Below are 26,005 nucleotides of genomic sequence, written 5' to 3'. Positions count from 1 at the left end.
GCAGATTTTGTTCAGAGCATCCTGCAAACATCAGCATGACTTACTAGGTAGTATGTCTCTTCTCCCACGTGATAGACACCCTTATTTCCACAGCAGAGAAAGTCATATTTTGACAAATCTATGAGAAGAAAACCACAAAACCCACACGTCTCAACCGATCCTAAATTGAACTTGTAAAGGCTTGATCCATCTTTTTTCTCACAGCCTAAAGACAGTGGTGTGACCTGAAAACTTTCTGGTACCTTCACTATGGACAACCAAGCCATCAGAAAAAGAGCCAAAACAAAAGCCCTCTGCCCTCCCAGAAAGTCAGCACAATTTATCAAAGTAAGTGGTAGCTTTGTGCCCACTGGTAAAAGGGCAAAACAGGCATGTGTGTGTTGGGGGGGTGGGTGCTGGGGAGTGAAACCACCTGTTGCACCTGCTGTGAAGAACAGTTGATCCCCAGACCATACTGTAGATTGCTATCAGGAGTTGGCATTCACAGAATTGCTATTTCCTCTTGAGTTCAAATACATTTCTGTAGCAAGTGCTTTGTAAAACTTGACTTAAACGTAGATTTTGCAAAGTTTTAAGTGACCAGAATCCACCATCTTTCAGGGTAAACTGAAGAAATTGGGCATCAACCCTTTGTTCTTGGCTTGTCAATTTGGAAAGATGGTTTCTAAGGTTATACTCGGGTTTTCAACCTGAATCACAATATGTGGGTTTGCTTTTGAGCAGAATGTCTTTATCTTCTCACACCTTTGTAATATCTGATAGAATACAGTAATTGATATTTAATGGTATATACAAGCATATGTATACATGTATGTGTATGAATATGTTACATAAGTGAAATTTTGGACATTTATCTCTGAAGCTTCCGATGGAGAGTGGGAATTCCTCTTGATATATTGTCACGTGTTATTTGCAGGCATATCTATTTCTAGGGACATAGGAGAGAATCAAAAAAAAAAAAAAACATATATCAAGTACAGTCCACTCCTCTGAAAGACTTTAAAGAGAAACAGTATTTTTATATGGCAGTAATATAGTCTCAATATTTGAGTCCTCACAGACTTGCAGGTCAGTCAGATTTACAAACAATATAGTCTAGAAAGGCAGAATTCTATATTTTAGGGCATCCCTTGAACGTAATTTGCCAGTGAAAACATACTACAGTGTTTTCATATGCCACTTACTTTTCTCACCTTTTAAAGCACCAAATAACCCACAAATGGGCCTTTTGAATTTAATGCAATCATGGTATTTTCGCTAAGAAGAATTTTTGATAAGGTCATTATTCCTAAAAGTATTCAGAAGAACTAGTTTAAAAACTAGTATAATCTATGTACAAGATTTCTTTCCGATTTGACTCCTGAGTTGCTCTGTGAATCCGTTAGTTTCTTCTGTTTCTTCTGAGGGAAGGAGTGGAAGGAGGGACCGTTTCTGTGTGGTGCCTTTGAAGTGGGGCTATTAACAGGAGACCACTAGGCGGCAGCACGGACCTAGGAACCAGGAGCCTTGCATTTGGGCCTGAGCTTCACCGGCTGTGTCCCCTTAAGTGCCATCTAAAGCCTGAGCTTCAGCCCTGGCCAGGTGGCTCAGTTGGCAACCAATCGATGTTTCTCTCTCTCCGTCTCTCTTTTCCTCTCTATCTAAAATCAATAAACATATCCTTCGCTGAGGATAAAAAAAAATAAAAAATAAATAAACTCTGAACTTGAGTTTCCTCATCATAGCCATGCCAGAATTCGGATATATCTATTGTTATTGTTGTTTTTAGGATTTTGTTGTGACCGTGACCCACTTGGAGAGCCTGAAGTGCTGGGGGACGTGGGGCGGGAACCCAAGGGTGGGCCACCGCAAGTCTAGTTGTTTGGGGGAAGGTGGAGCCTTCTGGAGACACTCCGTTCTAAGGCACAATGGTCGGTCCAAGCGCAGTGAGAAGCTCAGGAAAGGGAGGGACCCTGAGTACAGCCAGGCGTGGGCTCTGCCCCTCCGTGTAACGCAGGACTCGCTGTGCTCCATTCTTAGGGCAGAGCATACGCAGATCAGTGTCAGTCCGTTGATTTGTGAGAGGACATTATTGTCAGGGATCAGAATGCGCCTACCTCTGTCATCAGAGCATTCTCTCTCTCTGGGCAGGCTGACATAAGCCAAACAATAATCAAAAGGTTGCTGGGTGACAGCTGATGAGTAGCTTCTGGGGATGGTGCATCTGTCTCCCCAGACATGGCCTTGTTGGGACCAGAACTTCTGAAGTCTGATAGCAAAGGCCCCCTTTCTGATCCGGGTGTGGCATGCACACCGCCCGCCAGTGCTGTTTTATTGATGGGCTTTGGAAGACAGCGGTTATGTGTCTTTTAAAAACTTGAATGAATGATCCCCGATTTCTCTTCTGAGCTATTATTTGTGATTCTGGGGCATCGCCAAGCAGTAGCAGAGCTGATGGTCAAGGAGCCAGACTGCCTGGGTTCAGCCATGCCAGCTGGGCAAATTACTTGATCATTCTATGACCCCACTGTCTCCAGCTCTAAAATGGGGAGGGTAATAGTATCGGGATTCCAAAGTTGTCATGGAGACGAAATGAGTTAACAAATGAAGCATCTGACATACTTCTTACCGCATAGCGCATACTTAGATTTTAGCTATTTTGAGAATGTACTTGCCTTTTTCTATAATTTTTTTGTGGTTTAATATAATTGCTTATTGTGTTTCATAACTAGGTGGTTTTATAATACAGTGAAGTATTTAATACTACATGCTGACTAGTTAGTTGACATGGCCAATTTTAACAGTAGTATTGTTACTATCATCATTGTAATGAATCATAATACTAAAACAAAACATTTTAAAAATTATTGAGCATGTATTTCTTAGGCACAAAAATATGCAGTAGTCCCCCCTTCCCAATTCACAGTTTCCCTTTCTACATTTTCAATTACCTACAGTCAACTGCTGTCTGAAAATATTAAATGGAAAGTTCGAGAATAAACAATGCACAAGACTTAAATTTTGAGGCATTCTGAGTGCATGGTGAACTCTGGTGGTGTCCTCCCCACCGCACCCAGGACGCGAAGCAGCTCTTTGTCCAGCGTCTCTACGCTATAGATGCTCCTGCCCATTAGTCACTTAGCAGCCGTCTTGGTTTTCAAATCAGTGGCAGTATTGCCATGCTTGTGTTCAGGTAACCCTTATTTTACTTAAAAATGACCCCAAAGTACAAGAGTAGTGATGTTGGCTATTTGGATATGCCAAAGAGAAGACGTAAAGTGCTTCCTTTAAGTGAAAAGGTGGGTACAGTACAGAGATATTTTGAGAGAGAGAGACCACCCACATTCACACAACTTTTATTACAGTACGTTATAATTGTTCTATTTGATTATTAGTTATTGTTGGTAATCTCTTACTGTGCCTAATTTATAATTAAACTTTATCATAGGTATGTATGTTTAAGAAAAAACATAGTATATATAGGGTTCAGTACTACCCATAGTTTCAGGATCCACTGGAGTTTCTTGGCACATGTCCCCCATGGATAATGGGGGGCTACTGTATCTACACCTAGTTGGAGTCTTTTCCAACTAGAGTCATGGCCTTCAAAGGGAGACAAACTGTTGATCTCTGCCAGATCTGTGCCATGGAAAAAGAGCCTTGGGGACATGTTTTGCATTCATTAGCCAAGTCTAATGTGAGCTTTTTGTGTGTGTGTCAGGGTATATTTGGCTATCTTGTTCCTAGTCCCATTGTAGAGTCAGAATAATATTAAGGAAAACAAGTAGTTCCAAAGGACTAGGTACCCCTGACCAGGTAGCTCAGTTGGTTAAAGCATTGTCCCAATATGCCAAGGTTGCGGGTTCAATCCCTGGTCAGGACACATACAAGTATCAACCAATGAATGCACAAATAAGTGGAACAACAAGTCAGTGCCCCTCTCTCTCTCCCTCGCTCTCTCTCAAATCAGTAAATAAATAAAAATTTGAAGCACTGAGTAAAAGTTACTAAATAAAAATAGAGGACAATTTCAAGCCCTGAAAATGGAGCTTATTTAGCAATTTTAAATAGATGCAATTGAATTTGCTTCTTTTGCAGTTGTTTTTGAATCATTTAATTCATGTAAAATATATTATTCCAGGCTATTTTTAATCTCATCTTTTAAGGGTTTCACAATTAATAAGCAGAAAGCTAAAATTGTAGTAAAATGTGTAAATCATTTATACAAATAATCAATAATAGGATTTATTAGAAAATATAATAGCCAATATAACACTTAATCTTGAGTAACTGAATAATTTGTGAAGGACTTCATGACTTTTTAAGAAATTTATAATTGCACAGTTAGATTTAGATCAGTGCCTTGGGTAATTTCAGGATGTAAAATAATAAAAATATTATAGAATGAATTCCTGAAATTTGGAGTATAAAGAGCTCGATTGATGCTGTGAAATCATTGTTTTAATTACACTTTCTTTAGTTGTCAGATTATATCCGTTGGCTTTTAGCACCAATTTTTGTACTTAGAAAAACCCCCTTCCACATTCATGTCTGTTTCTAGCACCTTCTCCCTGCTGCCTTACCCTTCCAGAGTTACACGTGCATACCCCAAGGAACATCAGGGGGAAGGCAGGAGACGCTGCCACTAAAAACAAAAACAACAACAGAAATCATATTTTTCAAAACAAGTGCATTTGTGTGGTGGTATGTATGAGGTGGCGTAAGAACTACTCCTTCCTGGTGAAAGCAATGAGAATGGGCTAGGTCTCAGAGGAATATGCCCCCTAAGCACCCAGGGGCAACACCTAGGGCCACAGTGCCTTCAGTATGTCTCCGCAGAGGATGGTTTGGCTCTCAGCTTAGTAGGTTTAGGAACTCAATTTGGTCCATGTATCTAGATAATCAGCTTCATAGGGACTTGCATTAAACACATCATTTCAGATTGATGCATAAATCAAAGTCCCAGTTAATTAGGTTGCAATGAAGACTATGTAGCCTTTCCTGCTACCACAATATCTAAGCTGGCCAGGACAGGGTCTCATTTTGCTCCCTGTTGTGACCACGGTGCCTGGCACAGTATTTTGCACACAGCAGCCATTCAATAAGTATTAACTACATTTACGAAGAAAGAAAAGAGAGAGAAAGGGAGTAAGAAATTCTGAGTGAAATGTCATCCAGATCGTAAAAGTTTAGTATTCCAGCTTGCCTCCTCAGAAAACATAGCTGTGATATACTAGTTCATGCTAGTTCTTCAGATTCCTTAGTTTTCCCCTGGAGAAAAATAAAATGAATTGACTTATTTTTGCCTTTTAGCCTTGATATTCAGCCTCCTTCATTCTCTTTGTAACTCAGTCTTTCTTCAGAGAGATTACACTACAACTAATGAAACCTCAACTTTGCCAGCCCTGCCTCCCAGATACTCAGCCCCGGTCAGCTTGCTCGGACTTCCCGAATCTCCCTGGTGCACACTGATAGATGGGCCCTTTGTTCTTGGAGGTGGTCTCTTCCAGATTCAGGGTCCCCTTCCTCACCTGTAAGGATAACCCACAAAAAGCATCTGAAAGAGGAGCTAATGCTCCACTGATAGATAATATATTTCAACACATCCCCCCCCCACACACACACACACGCAAAAGGTAATGACAGCAAAGAAAAAGGACTTTTTATATCTAATTTGTAAATTTCTATATTTGAAACAAGTTGCTCCTTGGTACTTCAGAATTACACATATGTATTGACAATACAAATCTCATCCTGTCTGACTTTTGGGGCTCAGGGTTGTACAGCAGTTTTCTATGTGAAAAAGTTTAAAAGTCTAATAATTCCCTCATTCTAATTCTTGGCCCAAATCAGGACTATGCAAACCTGAGAGAACCACTCACCTGACAGTTCCAGGTTTCCAGGGCTGCTCAATGACCTGAATAGCTCTGGATCCTGCTTAGAAAGTGTGCAGTAGGCAGAGACCAGATGGGGTCCCCTGGGTGATGCCAAGGAATCCTGCAGGGCTTCCCCTATCCCGGGTCACAGCCTCTAACCCAATATGTATTGAATTGGGAGGGAGCATGCACAGAAGTCAGCCTTCTCTAGCTTTCTTTCCCAGCAAATGCCTAGGGAAATTTCCCCTGTTAAGGCTGTTACTATTATCTTTATTATTAATGCTAAAAATAATAAGATAATTTTGAGAATTTTGACCATTGTGATGATGCTTGCAATGATTCATATTAATCAAAAGTCTGCTCTGGCCAAGCCTTTTCCTAGTATTTTGCAGACATTATTTCACTTAATCTTTAGAACAACTCTATGAAGTTGTATCTCTCTCATTAAACAGGTGAGGAAATTGAAGCCTGGAGGGTTCAAAAACTTGCTTAAGATCACACAACAACAACTGGTATAATTGGTATTGTTTTACTCCACAGCCTACTTTCTTAACTAGTACTTTGGACCTCTCCTATCTTAAATCCCAGGAAGGTAATTAGTTGCATAACACACACCAACAAGGGAAATCTCAAATTTCTAAAAATCTCATTAGATTGCTTTTTACGTTGACCCTTTGGTCCATCTTGACTTTTCGAGGGGCACATATGTATAGCTCATCTACCGTTATGCTCTGCTGAACTTTGTATCCCTTTAGGATGCACGGCCCGTCCTATTAAAGGGAAGGGGGGAAACTAGGAGAGGAAGAAGATAGATCGGTTACTGGTGTTACCATAACAGCTTCGGGTGCAGCTGAGAGACTTTGAAACTGGTGCATAAAATTAAGCTTCAGGATTATCTGCTTCTTTAGTACTTCATTCATCTGGATATAATGAGATGAGTCAGCCAGCAGCCAAATCCCACTTACAATTGGAATCTAAGTATTAGGAAGAAAAACTTCCTATATTATACTTCTGCCACTGTTGCCCTAAAAACATTTGCTTTATTTTATCTTTTCTTTATATGGTCGGAATTCTGTAAATACAATTTATGAATAGCATTTAATTACTGTGAAATCATAGCTTTCCAATTTCTTAATATTGACTCGGTTTTTAGAAATGTTCATAAAGGCAAGCTAATATATTAATTGCTTTCATGTCTGTTTTTTTCCTATTTTCCTTTTATATGACCTTTCAGAAATTATCAATATTAACAGAAAGATATGCAGACAAATGAGTCTATCTTATTTTTAATGATGCCCAAAGAAGATAATATTTCTTTCCCAAATTTTTCAGTGTTTATTGAAGGAATTACTCTCTAATATCAAATTCCTATTCCTGTGGGTGAGCTGCATTCCCTCCAGCTTCATCCCCTTGGAGATGGAGAATAGTTTGTCATAGGAACAGGGAAGGGTTAACTTATATGCTATGAAATATTCTGAGTTTTAGATATATGGAGAAGATCCAGAAATTAAATTTTAATAGGCCTCCAGATTTGGACAGCAATCAAAGATTTTCTCTATAGTAACAATTACACACACCACTGATCTGAGATCAAATATTTATGTCTTCCCTACATGCTGGAGAACTAGCCTTTTGCTAGTTACTGTTATTACCAGGCCAATTCAATAGAGGGCAAAAGAGACTAAAAATGTCATTTCACAGTGGAAACTGCAAGAGAAAGTAATAATGAGCCTGGAAAAGATTAAGTACAATTGGAAATGAGTCTACACTGCAATAAAATACTATATTTGAGTGAATTTTTTTAGGGCTGTAATTTTTAACTTCTACTAAAGAACTGCCGTTTTTGCCTATCCCTGAAACACACACACACAAAGACAAAGAAGCCTGATGCTAGCAGGAAACAAAAGCTCTTGCTCATTTCAGAAAAGACTCTTTTTTCTAAAAGTATAGTCTGAAGAAGACTCTTTCATTATGCCTTGGGGGAAATGTAACCATTTTAAAAAATGAAGTAGAAATTATGCTTTCCTTTGGAAAAACTTGGTTTCCTTTGTTGCTGCAGCCTAGAAAGCAGTAACAGAGTAAATTCTGCTCCTGCAGGCCCCCCATCAAACACTCCCCATGTCTCATCCACCTGCAGGACTGGAGCCCCTTCACATGGCCATCATTAATCACCACCACGATGGGCACCACTTTACCAATTGCGATACTGTAATATCTTTGGGGGTACAATCTTGCAGCAAATTCCCCCAAACCAGGTACTTTTCAGAAACTACCATAGAGCTGCTCTTGAAGAATTTATGATTTAGAAACTTGCATTAAAGTATTATATTGCCTTTCTTTCATAACTTTATTTCTTTTCTGTTGACATTTCTGGTGATTTTATTTGGTTCCAGGGAAGCTGTGAAATTCTATTATTTCTTCCCATTTGGTTCCAAATATACAACCCAACAGAGTCGTTAGGATCTCTTCAATCTCAACTGGGGATGGCTCCAATGAGGTACTGTCCCTCAGAAAAGTGCTTGTATAATCCAGAAGGGCGGACAGGACCGGAGACGAGAGGAGGTAAGTAGTAACAGAAGGCAGTTCTGAGTGAATGGGGTGCCTGGACGGAGTTCAAAAGGAGGGGACACGGGTCTGCTGGAGTCTGGGAGGGCTTCATGGAGAAGGCTCGTGTAGGGAGAAGGTTCTCCGGTGGCAGAGACTGGAGGAAGTTGGCGTCTAGGTGGTGTCAGTAGCTAACGTGAAGGCTGGGAGGATGGAAGGGGTAAGGATGCTCGTGGAGCAGTAAACAGATCTGTCTGTCCGTGACGGGGTGCTCGCGAAGACAGAATACGGATGCACAGAGTTGCGGCAGGCCTTGAACGACAGGCGAGGAGACTGGAACTGTCTTCTCCATTTGTGTAGGAATTACTGCAGATTTCCAGAATAGGGAAGCGACAGGATGAAGGTGGTATTTGGGAAGATTGATGCAGAAGCAAAGTGCAGCACATGTGAGAGGAATGGGTATCCCCTGCCTGGAAAGGGAAGACACACCAGGAATTCCTATAAGATGCCCGGCATCCTTTAGTCATTAGCAAGCGCTTATTGAGTGTTTATTATGTGATAGGCAGCTTTCTAGGCCCAGGAATACAGTAATTAACAAGGTGGGTCCAAATTCTGTAGGGCCCGAAGTTGCCTTTCTCCCTCTCGTAGGCTGGGGTATGTATATGGTAGTGACCAACCTTTGGCCATGCAGGATATCTCAGTGGCAAGGTGAATGGAACCTGGGTCCTGGAATGACCTCATGGAGTAGAGCTGCTCTGACAACCTGGAATGCTCACGTTGGGGCTGTTAAGAAATAAGCAGTACTTTAATTAATTAAGCCACTTTATTTTATGGTCTTTTTATTTCAGCAGTTTCAAACTGTAACCTCAGAAATACACTTGTGATGTCCCCTTTGCATTCAACCCTTCTGAATCTCCATTTCTTTTTCTGTAAACTGAGCATAAAGTCTTAGCTCACTTCCTGGTTGTGAAGATTAAGTGGGAAATTGCCTGGGAGGACCACATGAGAGGTGCACGGTAAATACTTGCTGTCTTCCCTTCATCCGTTTAGAAGCATGTGTTTACGTACCTTTTCAGTGAATATAGAAAATATAGAGATTTAAAGTCAAGTTGCTGAATAATGTGATTCACATTGTACTGGAGACACTCACTCTAAGACTTTCCAAGTGTTGTTTGAATAAACTCAGGAAATAACCACATTAATCAGATGAAGTCCAGTTGACCCAGCAACAGGTTCCCCATTAAATCTCTAGTACCTAGCACAATGCCTGGGACAAAGTAGGCCCTTGATAGATACTTATTGAAAAAACAACTATTCAACTACAGACCATTGGGAGTGGGGGTTGTGAGAGCCCAGAATTCTGAATGATAGCGCTCCTGTTGTGGGATTGTTTGCGGTTAATGCATGTGAAAGCACCTAGCAAACCCATGACGTACATATGATGGCCCTCAAAAGTTAATGAGACTGTAAGCTTCTTGAGCGCCAGTTCTGTGTCTTGTTTCCTGCTGTATTCCAAGTGCACAGCGCATAGTAAGACTAAGTAACTATTTGTTAACGGAGAAGAACATCGATATAAAATGTGAGCCATTTTTCTCTCATCACTTCCTTCTTCACCCTTACCCCTGGCCCAGTGAATGAGGAAACTGACATGCAAAGTGAAGCAATTTGCCCAAGCTGACACAGTTAATAAACAGCAGAGTCAAGATCTGAACCAAACCCAGGACTTACTGGGTCCTCATTTTGAAGTCTTTCCACTCTGAGCCTAGGTAGACACTCTTTCTTGAGGGCGGATTTTGAGACAAGTAATGCACAACCCTACGGCAGTGGCCATTCTTTCCATTCCTTGCTTCCTAGGTGGTATGGACAGTTCTAAAAAACCCTCCCATTTTCTTCCACCAATTTATGGTGTAACTAGTACTTTTGAATCCCTATGGGGATAAAAGTTTAAATAATTTTTTTAAGACTGTTAAGTGGCCAGGTTAACAGATCTCCAGCCTCCATCCCTCGGTGCTATTTACGCGAGAGAGAAGGAAAGGGAGACGCCACCGCAGGGCTGTCGTTTCTCTAACTGGCTGATTTGCAGTTCCCTTTACAATGCATCGTAGATACCAGAGCAACAGATGAGCCCCGATCCTGAGCAAGATAAGTCACTGCTCTTCCGCAGGACTACTTCCCCTGTGCCAGTGGTGGCTAAGGAGCTGACTGTGAATGGCCTGGTTAGAACTGACTTAAGATGAAATTCTGAAGAGAACAAGGTTTTTCGTCCCTGCATATCTCCCCTCCCCCAACATATCTATGCTACAACTGTTTTTAAAGGCATATTTTTTTTAGCAACTATCTGATAGGAAAGATATCAGCCAGCTAGGTTTTAGTTGGATGCTTTCACAGGGATATTTGTATATTTAAAAAGCTGGTGCAGATGAAACATTCTGGATGGAAAAGGGGCCCTATTACAGCCTTTTTTTCTCTATTCAGATTCAGAAATGCTTCCTCCATGGTATCTCTGGAGACTGTTGGCCTAACTTGAAAAATAGAAGCCTGTAATTGGGCATCCTTTCTTCTCAGGACCCACTTACCGCCAATTAGATAAATGAATAGTTATTTGTATTAAATTGTATGTGTGCTTGTGTTCCCAAGTTTATAAAGTTTCTGTAAGTATTATCTATAAATACTGTATTTGGTCTGAGATATTCATGATGATATTTACTTAATCCTTTTAGTTAATGAATATTTTTTCTTCCTGCCTTTTTTCTTTCTTTTTATCCCTTTCCTTTTTCCACCACGTGTTCCTCTTTTTCTCTAACCTGAATCACAAAGGTGGACACTGTTTAGAGTTGACGTTTAGAAACCATGTCCGTTTGTTCCGTTCCAGTTCTGTCCCTGGATGTGGAGAAGAAAGATGCTCCTAAGATTTTGTCATCCCGGATCTAAACTTGTGGACATTCTTTTGTTTGAAGCTGTGGCCACAAAGGACAGTAGCAGAATCTGCCTTCAATCTAACTTGGTTCTCTGGGGCCATGACTGTATCTACACATGGAAGCTTTGCATCCACACAGTAACCAAGGCCACCCCCTCGTCTACCCCAGTGGTGGGGAAATATATGTGCAAGGAAGACTGCCCTCACCTGAACTTTGTGTCTTTTGAGGTTTGGATTAGATCCTGATAGAAAAAAATTGTTCTCAAATCAGAGCATATCAGGAAAGATTATTATAAGGGAACAGAAATGCATTTGGAGAGATGAGAACTTAGGGTGGACTGAGGTTGAAATTGTTGACTCAGTGAACAAGAGAGATAAAATATGAAGCCAGCCTGGTTGATGTGACTCTGCAGTTGAGCGATGACCCATGAGCCAAGAGGTTGCTGATTCGATTCCTGGGCATATGCCTGGGTTGTGGGCTCCATCCCCAGTAGGGGGCATGCAGGAGGCAGCCGATTGATGTTTCTCATCCAGGTTTCTATCTCTCTATTCCTGTCCCTTCCCCTCCCTATAAAAAATCAATAAAAACGTATTTTAAAAAAAAAACATGAAGCAAGTGACATGTTGAAGCTTACAGGCCTTTGGTAAAAAATACTAAACCTCTTTTTTGTTTTCTTGCTGCTGTGTGTGTGGAAGACAGGAGTGGGGTGGCAGGGAAGGGGGGTTGGGCAGCTCAGGGAGAGAAGAGGGAAGGGGAGGAAACTTAGGTCATGAGATTCCTCCTGAAGAAGAAACTATGTTACTTCTTTTCACACCCTGTTCTTAAAATGTAGTCCACTTTCTACTTGGAGGGCGGAGGAGACCTGACAGCACCGAATGGCTGGTGAAACGAACCAGGCTAAACATGGTACTAAATGGGTGCAAATAGTAACACTCACAATCCACAGGCAGAAAGACAATGAACATTCCTGAAAGTGATTCAAAGGTGTAAAAATAATGCATTTATAACTGTTTAGGGACACTATACCTCAAATAAATTACTAGACACAAGACTTATTGGTTTAAAATCTTTTTATTATCGTTATGTTGCTTAGCTGAGCTCTCATTTCTGGAATCCAAGAGATGCACGAGAGTCCCTTACTGACTGCCCTGTCCTTCCCCCGTGTCAACAGCAGGTGAGAGTCCACACCTGTCTCATGGCCCGTTGGCACAGCAGCCAGTCACAGCTTCCCGGGGGGAGGGAGGGTCCCGCGCATCGAAGCGAGGCAGCCCCACTTTGCAATAAACACTATAGCCCGGGGGGTTGACAAACATTTTTGTAAGGGGTCAGATAGATAGTATTTTCAGATGTGCAGGCCATACAGTCTCAGTAAATGAGACAAAAGGCACCAAGAAGGCTTAGATAATTCTGTGAGATGACTGCAGTCGTAAGAACATGCTCCTTCTGTTAACTCTAAAAATATCTAGTAATGTTTTAGAAAAGGAGATTTTACGTCACTTTCACTCACAACATTATTTGTGAATTAAACGCAAGTGAAATTGAAGACGTTGTGGCAAGGCGAAGCACAATGGGGAACCAAGCCTTGATGTGGTTTCTCCAATTTCCTCAACTGCTGCTCTAGTTATCGTGGGGAGTTAACTCTAATCTCTCTGTATGTGTGAGACCCTACTGTCTTTTTCCCCCGATACCTCACCTTGCTTTGCGAAGTATTACGTATTTTACAAATGGAATTAAAATAAAAATAACTTTGAGATTGTGTTGTAAAAATCCATGCTGCCCTACCCTCCGGCCCTGTCCCTCAGCAATGACTTAGATTCTGTAGTATTGAACAGGACACGTGAACATTTGGGGGCACTTGATATTTCCCATCTTGTATGGCAATTGAGGACCAGCTACTGACAAAGCTGTGGCATCCACTCAATTCTGTAAACAAACAAACAAACAAAAACACAAACAAAAACCAAGTAGGACAGTCTCTTTTCTTTATTTTAAATTTATCTTTATTGTTGAAAGTATTACAAATGTCCCCCTTTTTCCCCCATTGATCCCCTCCACCATGTACCCTCCCCCCAGGCCTTTACCCCACTATTGTCTGTGTCCATGGGTTATGCATATATACATGCAAATTCTCATGTTAATGTCTCCCCACCCACCCCCTCCTTCCCTCTGAGATTCGTCAGTCTGTTCCATGCTTCTATGTCTCTGGATCTATTTTGTCCATCAGTTTATTTTGTTCATTAGATTCCACATATGAGTAAAATCATGTGACACTTGTCTTTCTCTGACCAGCTTATATCACTTAGCATAATACTCTCCAGGTCCCACCATGCTGTCTCAAAGGGTAAGGGATCCTTTGTTTTTATAGCTGCATAGTATTCCATGGTGTAAATGTCCAATAAGATGCTTGATATTATTTCAATCTTCTTGAACTTGTAGAGACTTGTTTTGTGTCCTAACATGTGGTCTATCTTTGAGAATGTCCCATGTGCACTTGAGGAAAATGCCTATTCTGCAGCTTTGGGGTGGAATGTTCAGACAGTCTCTTTTTAAAAAAGTATCCTGTCCACCACTAAGCTAGCTGTCCTGACACTGGTTCTGACCTGATCCAGCAGTGTGGGTGGTTTTAATCCTGAATTTTCCATGATCCTTCTGCCACTGCAAGAAGCAGAGCAGCCCTGCATCTGAGCATTGGAGACTGCTCTCAGAAGAGGCACTTCATTTACCTGATTCCAAACTCTTCAAGAGGACTTCGTTTGCCAACCTTCCCTAGCAAAGCAAAAACAAAAGCATCTAGCTCTGAAAAATTAGTAAGCAAAAAATTATCTGGATTAGTTCATTGCTTTCAGGCAATGAGTGCTACAGGTAATCTGGGCTAAATTCCACCTTTAAAAAAAATTCTAATCTCAAATTACTGCCTTCCCAATATTAGAATTCTCTTTCCTCAGAGCCCAGGTTATCACAGACTCAAGAGTTTAATGCCCACATCAAAGACCACTTCCCCATTTCATTTACGCATTTTTCTGAGCATAAGAAAGATGGGTTTTGAGGAAGGACAGTGAATCAAAATGGAAACTGGAAAATCAGCTACAATCTGAGTTATCTCTTTAATGTCCTTGGTACCGGCTAGTAAGGCAATAAATACATCTTCCTCTTCCTCAATAAATAGAGAACACAGGAAGGAATTTGCTTTCATTAGAAAGTCCAGCAGGTCTAAGGGCTCTTTTTAAGATTCTGAACTGACAAGGCATCTTTATGTAGTGGGCGGAGCAATCAGCTTCTGAAATGCTGCTGGTGTACTTGCTCTTGGCTCCTGAGCCATCTGCTCTTACCCAGAAAGGGGATACGAAGTGGTTAGACGCACAGACCCAGGAGTCAGGCTGTCCAGGTTCAAACCCTAGCCCAAGGGGAAGATCTGGTGCTCACCATGTAGCCTACTGATCACCTTAGCACCAGTAATGCTGGACAGACAGCCAGTGGACCCCTCCTGCTGTAACGCCACGTGAAAACACAGCATCTTCTATAATGGATTTTTTGACCAAAAATATTTAACTTGAATCTAATTAAGGTTCTTACTTAATGTCCAGGTTATAAGAACTATTAGACATTGAACAATAGCATTAGGGGAGGAAATAGCACCCATAGCTGTTCTGCTCTCTTGAAAAGTGAAAGTTATTGGGGGGAAAAAGTTGAGGAATGTAATCAGTCGCAGTATGTGAAATGTGATTGGGGGATTGTATTGAAAGTCTTGGCCATTAAAGACTCTGAGACTTGAACATGGATTGGATATTAGTAGGTATGAGGAAATATTCTTAAATATTTTCACTGTGAAAATATTTATGTAGGGATGATGTCATGAAGTCTGCAACATTGACATCGTTCAATGAAATATGTACAGAGAAACAAACAGATAAATCAAATATAGCAAAATTCACTCAATTGTTGAAACTTGGTGTTGGATGTACAAGTCTCTGTTTTATTATTCTTTCAACTTTTTTATATTTCTGAAAGCTTTAAAATAAGCACTTTTGGAGAAAAATTGCTTCCACAGCTCCTATCAATACATTAACCAATACAGTTGCATCTGTGCTATATATTCCCTATAGTTTTCATGATGGAAGATTTATCTTCATGGTGTACGGGAGCTCATTACTTTCACTTACCCAGGGACATCACAACAGCAATGCTCCCTTGTCTTTCTAACATTATAGTCTTTCCTTCTTTTGGCCCCACATACCCTTCTACTTACTACTCCACTTACCTTTCTCCACTACCCTTAACAGAAAAACTCAATTAAAAAAAAAAAAAAAAGTTATTGAGTACCTGCTGTGTCCTGGAGATATGATAATGAATGACAAAAAAAAAAAAAAAAAGCACTGCTCTCATGGAGCTCATCTTTTAGTTGGTGAAGACAGATAATAAACAGAGTAAGTAAACAAACGATGTAGTATGTAAGAGGGGCTAGGTGATCAGAGAAAATAAAGCAAAGAGGGATGAGAGTACATGGATAGAGGTGTCCAGCACTGCTGACAACCTGTGTGGAACCTTGTACACACAGAGCCTTGCATCAAGGCGCATGGCTTGGGAAGCAGAGCCCAAGCTGGATGTCATGCCTCAGTTTATTCCCCTTGACCAGGCACCTGTGTAAACATCTTACACAACTATATGGAGTTGACTCTGGTGATTTCGCAACTTAAATAGGGTGGGTGTGTACATACCATAGATTTTCCTATTGTTAAAATGGGGAGCTATTGATAGTTTGAGCAGAGAGTAGTATGATCGGACTTATGGTTTAAAAAAATCACTTTGGCCACCGTGTTGAGAATGGACTGTAGGGAGAACAAAGGCAGAAGCAGGAAAACCCGATAGTAAAATAATCCAAGTGACAGAGGGCGATGTCACAGGTGATGTGTTAGTGGTGAAGCTGGTGTGTAGTGGTCCAGTTCTAGATAACACTGTTTAATAGACTTAAAAAGACCTGCTGATGAAGTGGATTTGGAGGGTACAAGAAAGAAGTCAAAGATGGTTCCAGGATCTGGGGCCTGAGCAATCAGAAGGATGGAGTTTTGATTATCTGAGATGAAAAGATTATGGGTAGACCAGGGTTTGGGAGGAAGATAAACAGTTTGATTTTTGATGTTAAATGTTAGCTGCCTATTGGAATCCAAGTGGAGATGAATATAGAAGTCTAGAGTTCATGGGTCTCGGAGAGTTTCAAGCCTCCCCCAAAAAGTTATCTATAGTCATTGTTACTACTTCCTCTGCCTTCGTTCTCCTGTGAACCTGTGGTATAAAAAGAAATATATTTGGTTTTTGTCCCCACTTCCTGGCACTAACCTCCTTAAACCCTTCAAAATTTCTGAGTGACAGATGGGAGTGTTTTTGTCCTTCATAAGGAGCCCCTTTTGAGCTTATGCTAGTGAGGTGGCTTAGGGCGGCGAGGCTAGATAGGCTCAGGACGGGGCTGGTCACCAGAAAGACCAAGTGAGTAGAGGCCTGGAACTTTCAGCCCACTGACCTCTGAGAAGCGGAAGCTGGGCAGGGGAGTCCTGCAGATTTAGCTCTATAAAAACTCTTTAACAACAAGATTTGATGATCTTCTAGGTTGGTGAACACATCCAAGTGCTGGGAGGGTGGTGCACCCCAGTTCCATGGGGAAAGAAGCTTCTGCACTCAGGATCCTTCCAGATTTCCCACTGTGTACCTCTTCATCTCGCTGTTCGTCTGTATCCTTTATAAAGATCCTGTATAATAAACTGGTAAAGGTAAGTAAAAGTTTCTCTGAATTCTGTGAGCTGCTCCAGCAAATTAATCAAACCTGAGCTGAGGGTCGTGGAAATTTCCAATCTATAGTCAGTTGGTCAGAAGCACAGAGGACAGCCTGGATTTGTGATTGGTGTCTGTAGTGGTGGAGTGGGTGCAATTTTGTGGGACTGAGCCCTTGGCTTGTGGGATCTGATGCTATCTCCAGGTAGATAGTGTCAGAATTGAATTAATTGTAGGATATCCAGTCAGTGTCCACTGAGAACTGGAGAGTTGCTTTGCCATGTTGGAAAAAACACATTAGAGAACCCATTCCATACTTTTGTCTCCTACCGATCCTCTGAAACTGCTGATGTCACCAGCGACCTCCCATTGCTAAATCCAATAGCCAACTCTCTTCATACCTGAAGAAAACTATTCAGGTTCCAGGAAAATTTGAAGTCTTGACAAAATCATCTTACCAGATTCATTTGACACAGGACATCATTTCCTCCTTTTCTGAAAAATGTTTTACTTAACCTCGCGCTTTTCTGTTCATTCCTCTCCGGACACTCCTTCCTCCTCAGTCCCCTTTGCCAGGTTGTCCTCCTTTGCCCAGTGCAAGTGTTAAGGAGTGGAGAGTCCTAGAGCTCAGACCTTGGACATTCTCTCTTTATATAGATCAACTTTTCAAGCAATCTTACCCAGTCCTAAGTTTATATCTCCAGTGCAGATCTCTCCTCCAAACTCCAGGCTATTGGACGTCTCCATGTGGATGTCTAAGCTTGAATTTCTGGGTCCAAAAGCCAATAAATGGCCCCCTACCCCCTCACTCTCCTGTAGTCTTCCATATCTCAAAAACAGCAACTCCATTCTCCCAACTACTCAGGTCAAAACCTTGGAGTCATCTTCAACTCCTTCTTTTTCTCATACTCATATCCAGTACATCAGAAACTCTTTTCGGATATACCTCAAAACAAATCTATAATCCACACCTACCAATACCACTCTGTCCAAGACCATCATCCCTTGTTTGAATGAAAAAAATGAGTCTCCTAACTGGCCCCCCTGCTTCTACACTTGCTGTTCTACAGTCTAGTGTATTTTTCATAAAACACGCAGAAAGATCATTTAAAAATGTATGTTAAATTATGCCAATTCAAAACTTTTTAAAAAATATATATCTTTATTGATTTCAGAGAGAAGAAAGGAGAGGGAGAGAGACAGAGAAACACCAATGATGAGAGAGTCATCATTGATCGGCTGCCTCCTGCACTCCCCCAATTGGGGATTGAGCCCACAACCTGTGCATGTGCCCTGACCAGGAATGAATTGCAATCTCCTGGATCCTAGGTCGATACTCAACCTCTGAGCCATGCGCGGCTGGGCTATTCAAAACTTTGAATAAAGGCTTTCCATATTATTCAGATTAAAAGCCCAAGTCCTTCTGATTGTCCAGAGTGATCTGCAGCATTCCCCTCTCCCTCCAATCCTCACCTCCCACCACTCTTCTCCTTCATCTCAAGGCTGCAGTCACCATGGCCCCTGTGCCTTTCTTGAAGACACTACTCATGCTTGTCCTCAAGGCTTTTGCCCTGTATTTCCCTCTTAAAACTCTGTTCCCTCAGGGACTTACATGTCTTACTCCCTCACTTCCTTTGGATCTCTGCTGAAATGTCACCGCATTGGAAAGGCCCTAACCACTCCATAGGAAGTCCCCCCCCCCCCAGCCATTGGTCACTGTTGCCCTTACCCTGCTTCATTTTTCTCCCTGGTCCCCACCATCTGCTGACATGTGCTTATGTGTTTCTACCCACTAGGATGGAAAGTCAGAAGGGCAGGGATGCTTTCTATCTTTGTTTTTACTATTGAATCCCCAACACCCAGAAAAGTGGCCAGCATATAGTTTGTTTTCAATAATGAAGAACAAAGAATGATGGTCATGTTCAAGGACAAAATGCAACCAAGTAAGTTTGAAGATATAATTAGCTTCATTGAACAGTTCATGAATCAGGGAGAGTGCCATTTAGCAACTAGAAGGGTGCTCAAAGAGCTGTCTGAGATGGAAGGTTTTTACATGCAGAAAGAAGGAGGGATATGAAGTTAAAAGAGTGGGTTATTTCAGGCAAGGACACCTTCCCGATGGAGAAGGCAAGGGGGCTTATCGGGCAGACACCTCGCTAGTGTTGGTCAGGAAATTCCAGACGGATTGGTTTAAAATGTCACTCCTGGAAGAGGCTGAAACTGCAGTGAGGTTAGTCACTAAGTTTTGGTTTGGTCGTGTGGCTTACCAGAAGTGGCTCCATCTTGGCCTGCTGTTTCTTTTTTTTAACAGTGGTATGTATCAGAACAGCGGTGGTGGGGATGTGTGGCAGCCGGCTCCAGGACGGCTCCCGACGGTCCTCACCTGCGGGATTCATGTTCTTGTAGGAGCCCCTCCCACAGTGAGTAGAGCTGACTGATCTGTGTACCGATGGCAGAAATGACAGCGTGACTTCCAAGCCTGGGTCATGAAGGATGTCATGGCTTCCACCTCGCCCACTCTCTTGAACTGCTCCTCGTGGGAGAGGTCGGCATCGTGTCATGAGGATGCTCAAGCAGCCTGGGGACAGGCCCGTGTGGGAAGGACAGTCTCCTGCTCAGAAGCAGCACCGCTGCGAGTGAGCTGTCTTGAAAGAGAACTATCTTAGGAGCAGATCGAGAAGCCATCGAGCTTTCAGGCCAGAACCCTGTGACTATGCTGCTCCCAAATTCCTGATCCACAGAAATTGTGTGATATAATATATGTTTACTTCGGGGTAACTTATGCCACAGTTGCCATGACTTCTGCATTTGCTCTTCCTTCTGGCTAAGCCTCCATTCCCTCAGATAGTTGCATGTCATAACTTCTTATTTCCTTTAGGTTTCTGCTGAAATGTCATGCTATGCAGGTATCCAGCAATGCAACAATAGATAACAAATGCAGGATGTGTTTGAGATATCCAGGAGGTTGATGCAACTGGATTTAGCAACTGATTGGATATGAGGGATTAAGAGACAGTGGAAGGAGTCAAAATGATTCTCGAATTTTTGGTTTGTACAACTAGTTTGTACCATTCCTGGATTTAGGGAAACAGGTTTAGAGAAGAGATTATAAATTGTTTTGGACCTGCTGAATTTGAAATGTCCAACAAATTTCCAACTGGAGATGTCTAACATGCAGGCAAACATGGTACCATTTGTAACACAGAAGGCAGATCTGGACTAGAAATTAAGATCTTAGAATCAGGGCCAGCTGTACAATTTGTAGGGCCTAGTGCAAAATGAAAATGCTGAGTTCCTTGTTCAAAAAGACCACATGATGTCTACCAGCTGCCAGGTTCCCCTCCCAGCAATTTGTAGGACAGACAGGCCACACTCTGGCTGAGGGTGGGGAAGTTGAGCTAGGTATCTTCTCTTCCCACAGACTCTATGCTCCAAACTACATTGGAGGGGCGACGTCCAAGAGATTGCAACTTTCCTGCCAGCATGCACTGGAGTAGGGGATGGGCAAGAGATTCATCTCCACTGAGTCACCTCCTGGGTGCACTGTGGCACTGCCAGTCTAGGGCAGGGACAGGTGCCACCACGCCCCACCCTAAGATACAATAGGTATGACCTTGACCCTGACCTTCCCTGTTCCTTGCCCGAGTCTCCCCAGGTCCTGGTGGTCCTGGTCCTGAGTGGGGCAAAGGGGAGGATGGGCAGGGCTGAGGTGCCAGGGAATGGGGGAACTGGCACGGAGAACCTACCCCAAGGAGGCAGACTGCATGTGAACTCACACAAGCTCTACTGTCTCTTTGAACTTCATTTACAAAACAAAAACTCAAAGTTGACATTAAGAATTTCAAGCTGGCGCTCGCCAAAGCATTAAGACCCCAAGCATTAAGCCTTTCTGCGAGCAGGGCCCTGTGTGAAGGAGCCGTTTGAATGCCTATGAATCTGGCCTTGCCTGGAATGGACAGAAAAGTTGTAAGACTGAATGAGTTCAAAAAGGAGATGGGAAAAAATGAGGCCTGAGGACTGAAGCCGGAGAAACACCAAGACTTAAGGGATGGGCTGAGAAAGATCCTGTAGCCAGTGAAAGATTGTAACTAATCTGAAGACCAATGAAGGAGAAAATACTTGGTCTATGATCTCTGATTTGGAAAAGCTTTGCAAATCCAATAACCTGGCCACATGTTGTTAAGCACATTTTATTTCACCATTCATAATATAGATGATAATGTTTCAGGGTCATAGGTGTGGTTCTTACAAAGGCCTATTATCTTGATTATTTTTGAAGCATATATTATTCAGTTGGAAAAAATGCATGAGAGAAGCTGCAAAACATAAAATGAAATAATGGAGTTTACTAATAATAGATTCACAGCTAACCTAAGTAAATAATTCATTTCCCTTCCAGCCACAGTCACCTTTTCATACAAGGCCAGCAGAGTTTCTCTGCAACATTTATCAAGCAAGAAAAATGTAAACTCTAAAAATCTGTGAAGAATTTCTGATGACTCATTGAAACCTGTTGCAAAATCAACCACAAGAGTTTTCTAACTACTAATTAACTTCGAGCGAAGTCTTAGGCCATAAAAACTAGACCATTTGGTGAGAGAACTGTGGCAGAGAGTTGATGAGAATTTGAGAGTTTAAAATTGGTGGGGGACATTTTTTTTTTAACGGATTCAGAAATGTCTCTGGAAGTGGTTTATAACGTGGCCAAGAACACAAGTTCTGGAACAAGCTGCTTGGGTTTGAATCCCAGCCCTGCCACTTACTCCCTGTGTGATTTTGGACAAGTTACTCAATTGCCCTGTGTGTGTGAGTAAAAGAGGGGAAATGACTCCTAGGGTTGTTATGAAAATTAAATAACTGAATGTAAAACATTTAGAACTGCCTAGCACATAAAAAGCACTGTATACGCACTTGTTAAGTGAAAATTGTGAAAGGGGTTCACGTAACCAAAATACCTCTGAAATTTCTATTACAGTAGGTCCCACAAGCACTGGGGAGAGTTCACTAAAGAAAAGTTTTTTCTCCCCCTCTTCACTTTTCCCCCTGTATTCTTCAATCTTTTCTTCCCTCTACCAATCTTCAGAGCACTGTATTGTTTTCTGTTTATATTAAAAACAATTTTCACCCAGTTGGTGTGTTGAGTGTGGGCTCATGAACCAGGAGGTCACCAATTCCATTCATGGTCAGGGCACATGCCCAGGTTGTGGCTGGATTCCCAGTAGGGGGCGTGCAGGAGGCAGCCCATGATGTTTCTCTCGCTCGCTTGCTGGCTCTACCTTCCTCTCTCTCTAAAATCAATAAAAACATATTTAAAAAAATAAAAACAATTTTCTTTATTCAGAAAGGTTCCTTAAGAAGTATAGTGTTTCCTGGATATTTTCGTAGAAGTGATTTCTCCATATCTTAAAATGCATATTCATGGCTGTTTTCCCAGTTATGATTAGTCTCGTTTTCCTCTTTTCTTTTCTTTTCTTTTTTTCTTTTCTTTTTTTCTTTTCCTCTTCCTTTCTCTTCCTTCCTTCCCTTCCCTTTCCCTCTTTATTTTTCTTTCTTCTTTCTTTCTTTCTTTCTTTCTTTCTTTCTTTCTTTCTTTCTTTCTTTCTTTCTTTCTTTCTTTCTTTCTTTTCTCTCTCTCTCTCTTTCTTTCTTTCCTTTTTCTCTCTCTCTCTTTTTTTCTTTCTTTCATATAAACATAAAAATGATGCGTATGGGAAAATAAAATGCACAGTAGCTTTAGTGTTATCGTAATTATCATAATAATTCTGGTACTTCAGTGGAAAAAAAATATAAAAACTTGCAATGAGAAGTGTTAGACAATGGCTATAACAAGGATTTCAAATACACCTCTACCCCTTTTGAGAAGTCAAAACTGACTCATCTAAATTCACCAGCCCTTTCGAAAAAAGTTCTGCAGAAGCATGAATGACCCTAGGAACGTGCAGTTCAAACTGAGCCATGTGTGTTCCGCACAGAAACCTCTTCGGATCTGCCCTATTGTTCCCTTTGGTCTCCAGGAATGCATTCTTTTACTCTGTGCCTCAACTTTATTCCAGTACTTTCTATGTTTCTTAGGGTCATTACAGTTTTTTTTACACTACGGCAGCGTTTCCAGGCGGAGGTCCTCGGTCCCTGTGCCCCTCGGACCCCGGGACTGAGCCTGACCGGGCTCGACCGGCTCGGGCCACTCCCTGCGCCAGCGCCCGCGGCGGGTAGGGGGCGCTTCTCCCGCCTCAGCCGCGCTGCAGGCGGAAATCCTCCAGCCTTTTGTGAACGTGTTTCTTTTTATCTCGCTTTGCCTTTTTCTCCTTCTGCCGCTTATCATCTGCGAGTTTCGCCTCCTTTCCCGGTAATGCCCCTCCCCCGTTCTCCTACCGAACGCTCGGTCCCCGTCTAGAGTCAGAGGAATTGACCCTCTAAGGCCCCGGGGCTCCACGTACCCGCGCGGCGCGGCGCAGCGGGGTCGCCGTCAGGGCCCTTCTCGGCAGCGGCAGCGCCCACAGCCCCGAGTCCCGCGCGTGCATCTCCCCGACCTTAGAACCGGAAAGCGGCCCCGCCTGGGAGCGCGTCGGGGGAGCCGCGCCCACTCCCACCCGCGCGCGCGCCCGCCGCGCCCTTCCCCGAGGTGCGGTCAGGACGCGCGGACCGCGAGCGCCCGCTGCTCCCTCCGCTCTCCGGCTCCTCGCGAGCGCCCAGCCCGCCGGGGGAAGTTCCTCGCCCCGCGCCAGCCGGCGCGCACTGGGCATGCTCAGTGGCGAGCGCTAGCCGCGGGCTCCGGGTTCGGCTCGGCTTCTCCCGAGCGCGGGGTTGGCGCAGCAGCCCCCGAGCCGGGAACGAGACCCGCCCCGCGGTCCCCCGCGCGCCCCTCCCCCCGCCGCCGCCGCCCCCACCGGGCGCCGGACCCGCGACAGCCGCGTCGCTCCGGAGCCCAGGAGCCCCAACTTCGCGCCAAGTTCGGAGCCGCCTCCGGAGAAGCCGAGCAAATGATGACCAGGGACGTCCTGCTGGAAATGGAGCTGGAGGACGACGACGACGAGGATGGAGATATCGGTGAGCCAGGGCGCCCTGGGGTGGGCCGCTGCGGGCCCCCGCAACCCCGAGCCCCCGCGGGAGGAGGATGGGGACTGCGCGTGGGTGCTGCACCCACCGCGGCAGAGGTTCGTGGGGACCCTGGACCGCTCCGAGGAGCGCGGGCGGGCGGGCGCCCAGGGCCGGGAGAAGGAGCCCGCGCGCCGCCGTCCCGGCCCCGCAATGCGGCCGCCTCGGGCCGCAGACCCGGGTCGCCTCCCCGCTGGGCCCGCGGCGGCCGACGGTCCCCGGGAAGGCCAGGGAGGCGAGGGGCACGCGGCCGCCCCGAGAACAGCTTCGGGACGGGGAAGGGACCCAGCCCTTGCTCAGTCACGGGGACACAGGGGCACCGCTGCGTGCGGAAGTCCTGACTCAGAAACCACAACTTCTGGGTCATTTCCTCCGCCTTGAACTAGCGCAGGGGATTCTGTCGGGGCTGGAGGGGCGCGCGAGCCCGGGGACGGGGGCGCCGGCGGGGGCGGGGAGCCGGCTGTGACCCACCTGAGCCCTCCCCAGGTGAGCGCGGGCGCTGGGCTCGGGGAGGCAGGGCCGGGCACTGATTTGCGGCCGCGGCCGGCAGCCTCCCTCGCCCGCGGAGCCCGCGAGGTGGTAATCGGAGGTGGAAGCCCTTAGGTAGTGGGGACCGCAGGCATTTCCTGCGCGTCCAGAGGGGCCTGGAGCTGGGGGCGGGGCCGGCCCTTTCCTAATTGGAGTCGGAAAATGCTTCAAGTTGTAAAAGGAGCGGAGGGAGAGCTGTTTAAGAGCAAACAAAAGGGTGGGAGGAGGCGAGGAAGGGGAAAGCAATCGCAGGAGCGAGGAGAAAACCAGGTCTCTAAAGAGAACACTCTCGGGGAATGATGATGACTTCGGGTCCCTCCAGAAGACTGGCGATTAAATTACCACGCTGGTCTGTGCCACAGACTCCGCCTCAGTTTCCTGTTTGCCGGATCACTTTAAAACTTAACAGTTCCTGTTCATGTCCTGAAGCCCTAATAACTTTAGAAAGTGACTTCATTTTAGGAGTTAGGTGTGTTTTCTTCCGTTCCCAGTCTAGGCACTGCTTATTTATTTGTTTAGTTATTTTTTCTATCTCTGTTGCGATATAGTTGACACATAACGTTGTAAAAGTTTAAGGTGTACAATGTATTGATTTGATACTCATATATTGCAAAATGATTACTACCATAGCTAACACCTCCATCATGTAACATAATTACCCTTTCTTTTTCGTGGTGAGAACATTTAAGATCTACTCTTAACATCTTTAAAGTATATGACACAGTATTATTAACTATAATTACTATGCTGTGCACTAGATGCCCAGAGCTTACTCATAACTAGAAGTTTGACCAACATCTCCCAGTCTCCTCCCCCATCCTGTTTCTATGAGTTCACCTATTTTAGATTTCACATAAAAGTGAAATGCAGTGTTTGTATTTCTATGTCTGATTTGTTTCACTTAGCATAATGCCCTCAGGTTCCATCCATGGTGTCACAAATGGCAGGATTTCCTCCTTTCTCTTAGCTAAATACTATTACATGGTGTGTGTGTGTGTGTGTGTGTGTGTGTGTGTGTGTGTGACCTCTATCCATTTATCTGTAGTCAGACAATTAAATTGTTTTTATATCTTATCTATTACAGTCACTTCTCATTGAAATTCATAGAACTTGACAACTTCCTTGTTGGCCAGGGACAAATGAATGGAGGGGATTTTACTTCGTGGTTCAGCTTTACTTATCATTAGGTTGAGAATAATTTATTAGGTATCGATCCTTATGGAGGTAGCAAATAGTGTTTTTCTTTTGTATAGGAGAGAAAACTGAAGCTCACAGGTTGATCTGCCTAGCTTCTCCCTCAGC

The 26,005-nt window shown here is 43.6% G+C and overlaps 1 protein-coding gene and 1 long non-coding RNA gene across 3 annotated transcripts in view; both read left to right on the top strand.

Annotated features, from left to right (window-relative positions):
* The window catches only part of LOC308554151, a 92,095-nt gene extending 86,662 nt beyond the window's left edge, over positions 1-5,433 (top strand). Inside the window, exons 2-3 of the long non-coding RNA XR_013998348.1 lie at positions 4,541-4,667; positions 5,345-5,433. This is a non-coding gene — a long non-coding RNA (uncharacterized lncRNA). The remainder of the gene's footprint in view (positions 1-4,540; positions 4,668-5,344) is intronic.
* Positions 5,434-23,475: 18,042 nt separating this feature from the next.
* ANO6 (anoctamin 6) overlaps positions 23,476-26,005 on the top strand; it is a 168,048-nt gene continuing 165,518 nt past the window's right edge. Inside the window, exon 1 of one of the 2 annotated variants that reach the window (XM_081129748.1) lies at positions 23,476-24,127. In XM_081129748.1, the coding sequence (XP_080985874.1) occupies positions 24,061-24,127 (67 nt within the window). In that variant the 5' untranslated portion in view covers positions 23,476-24,060. The remainder of the gene's footprint in view (positions 24,128-26,005) is intronic. The other variant, XM_081129749.1, reaches the window with a different exon arrangement.

This window comes from Miniopterus schreibersii, assembly GCF_964146895.1.
Source record: "Miniopterus schreibersii genome assembly, chromosome: 2".
Classification (NCBI taxonomy): Eukaryota; Metazoa; Chordata; class Mammalia; order Chiroptera; family Miniopteridae; genus Miniopterus; species Miniopterus schreibersii.
The sequence above is the reverse complement of the archived record's forward strand: the minus strand, read 5'-3'. Positions and strand labels throughout refer to the sequence as shown.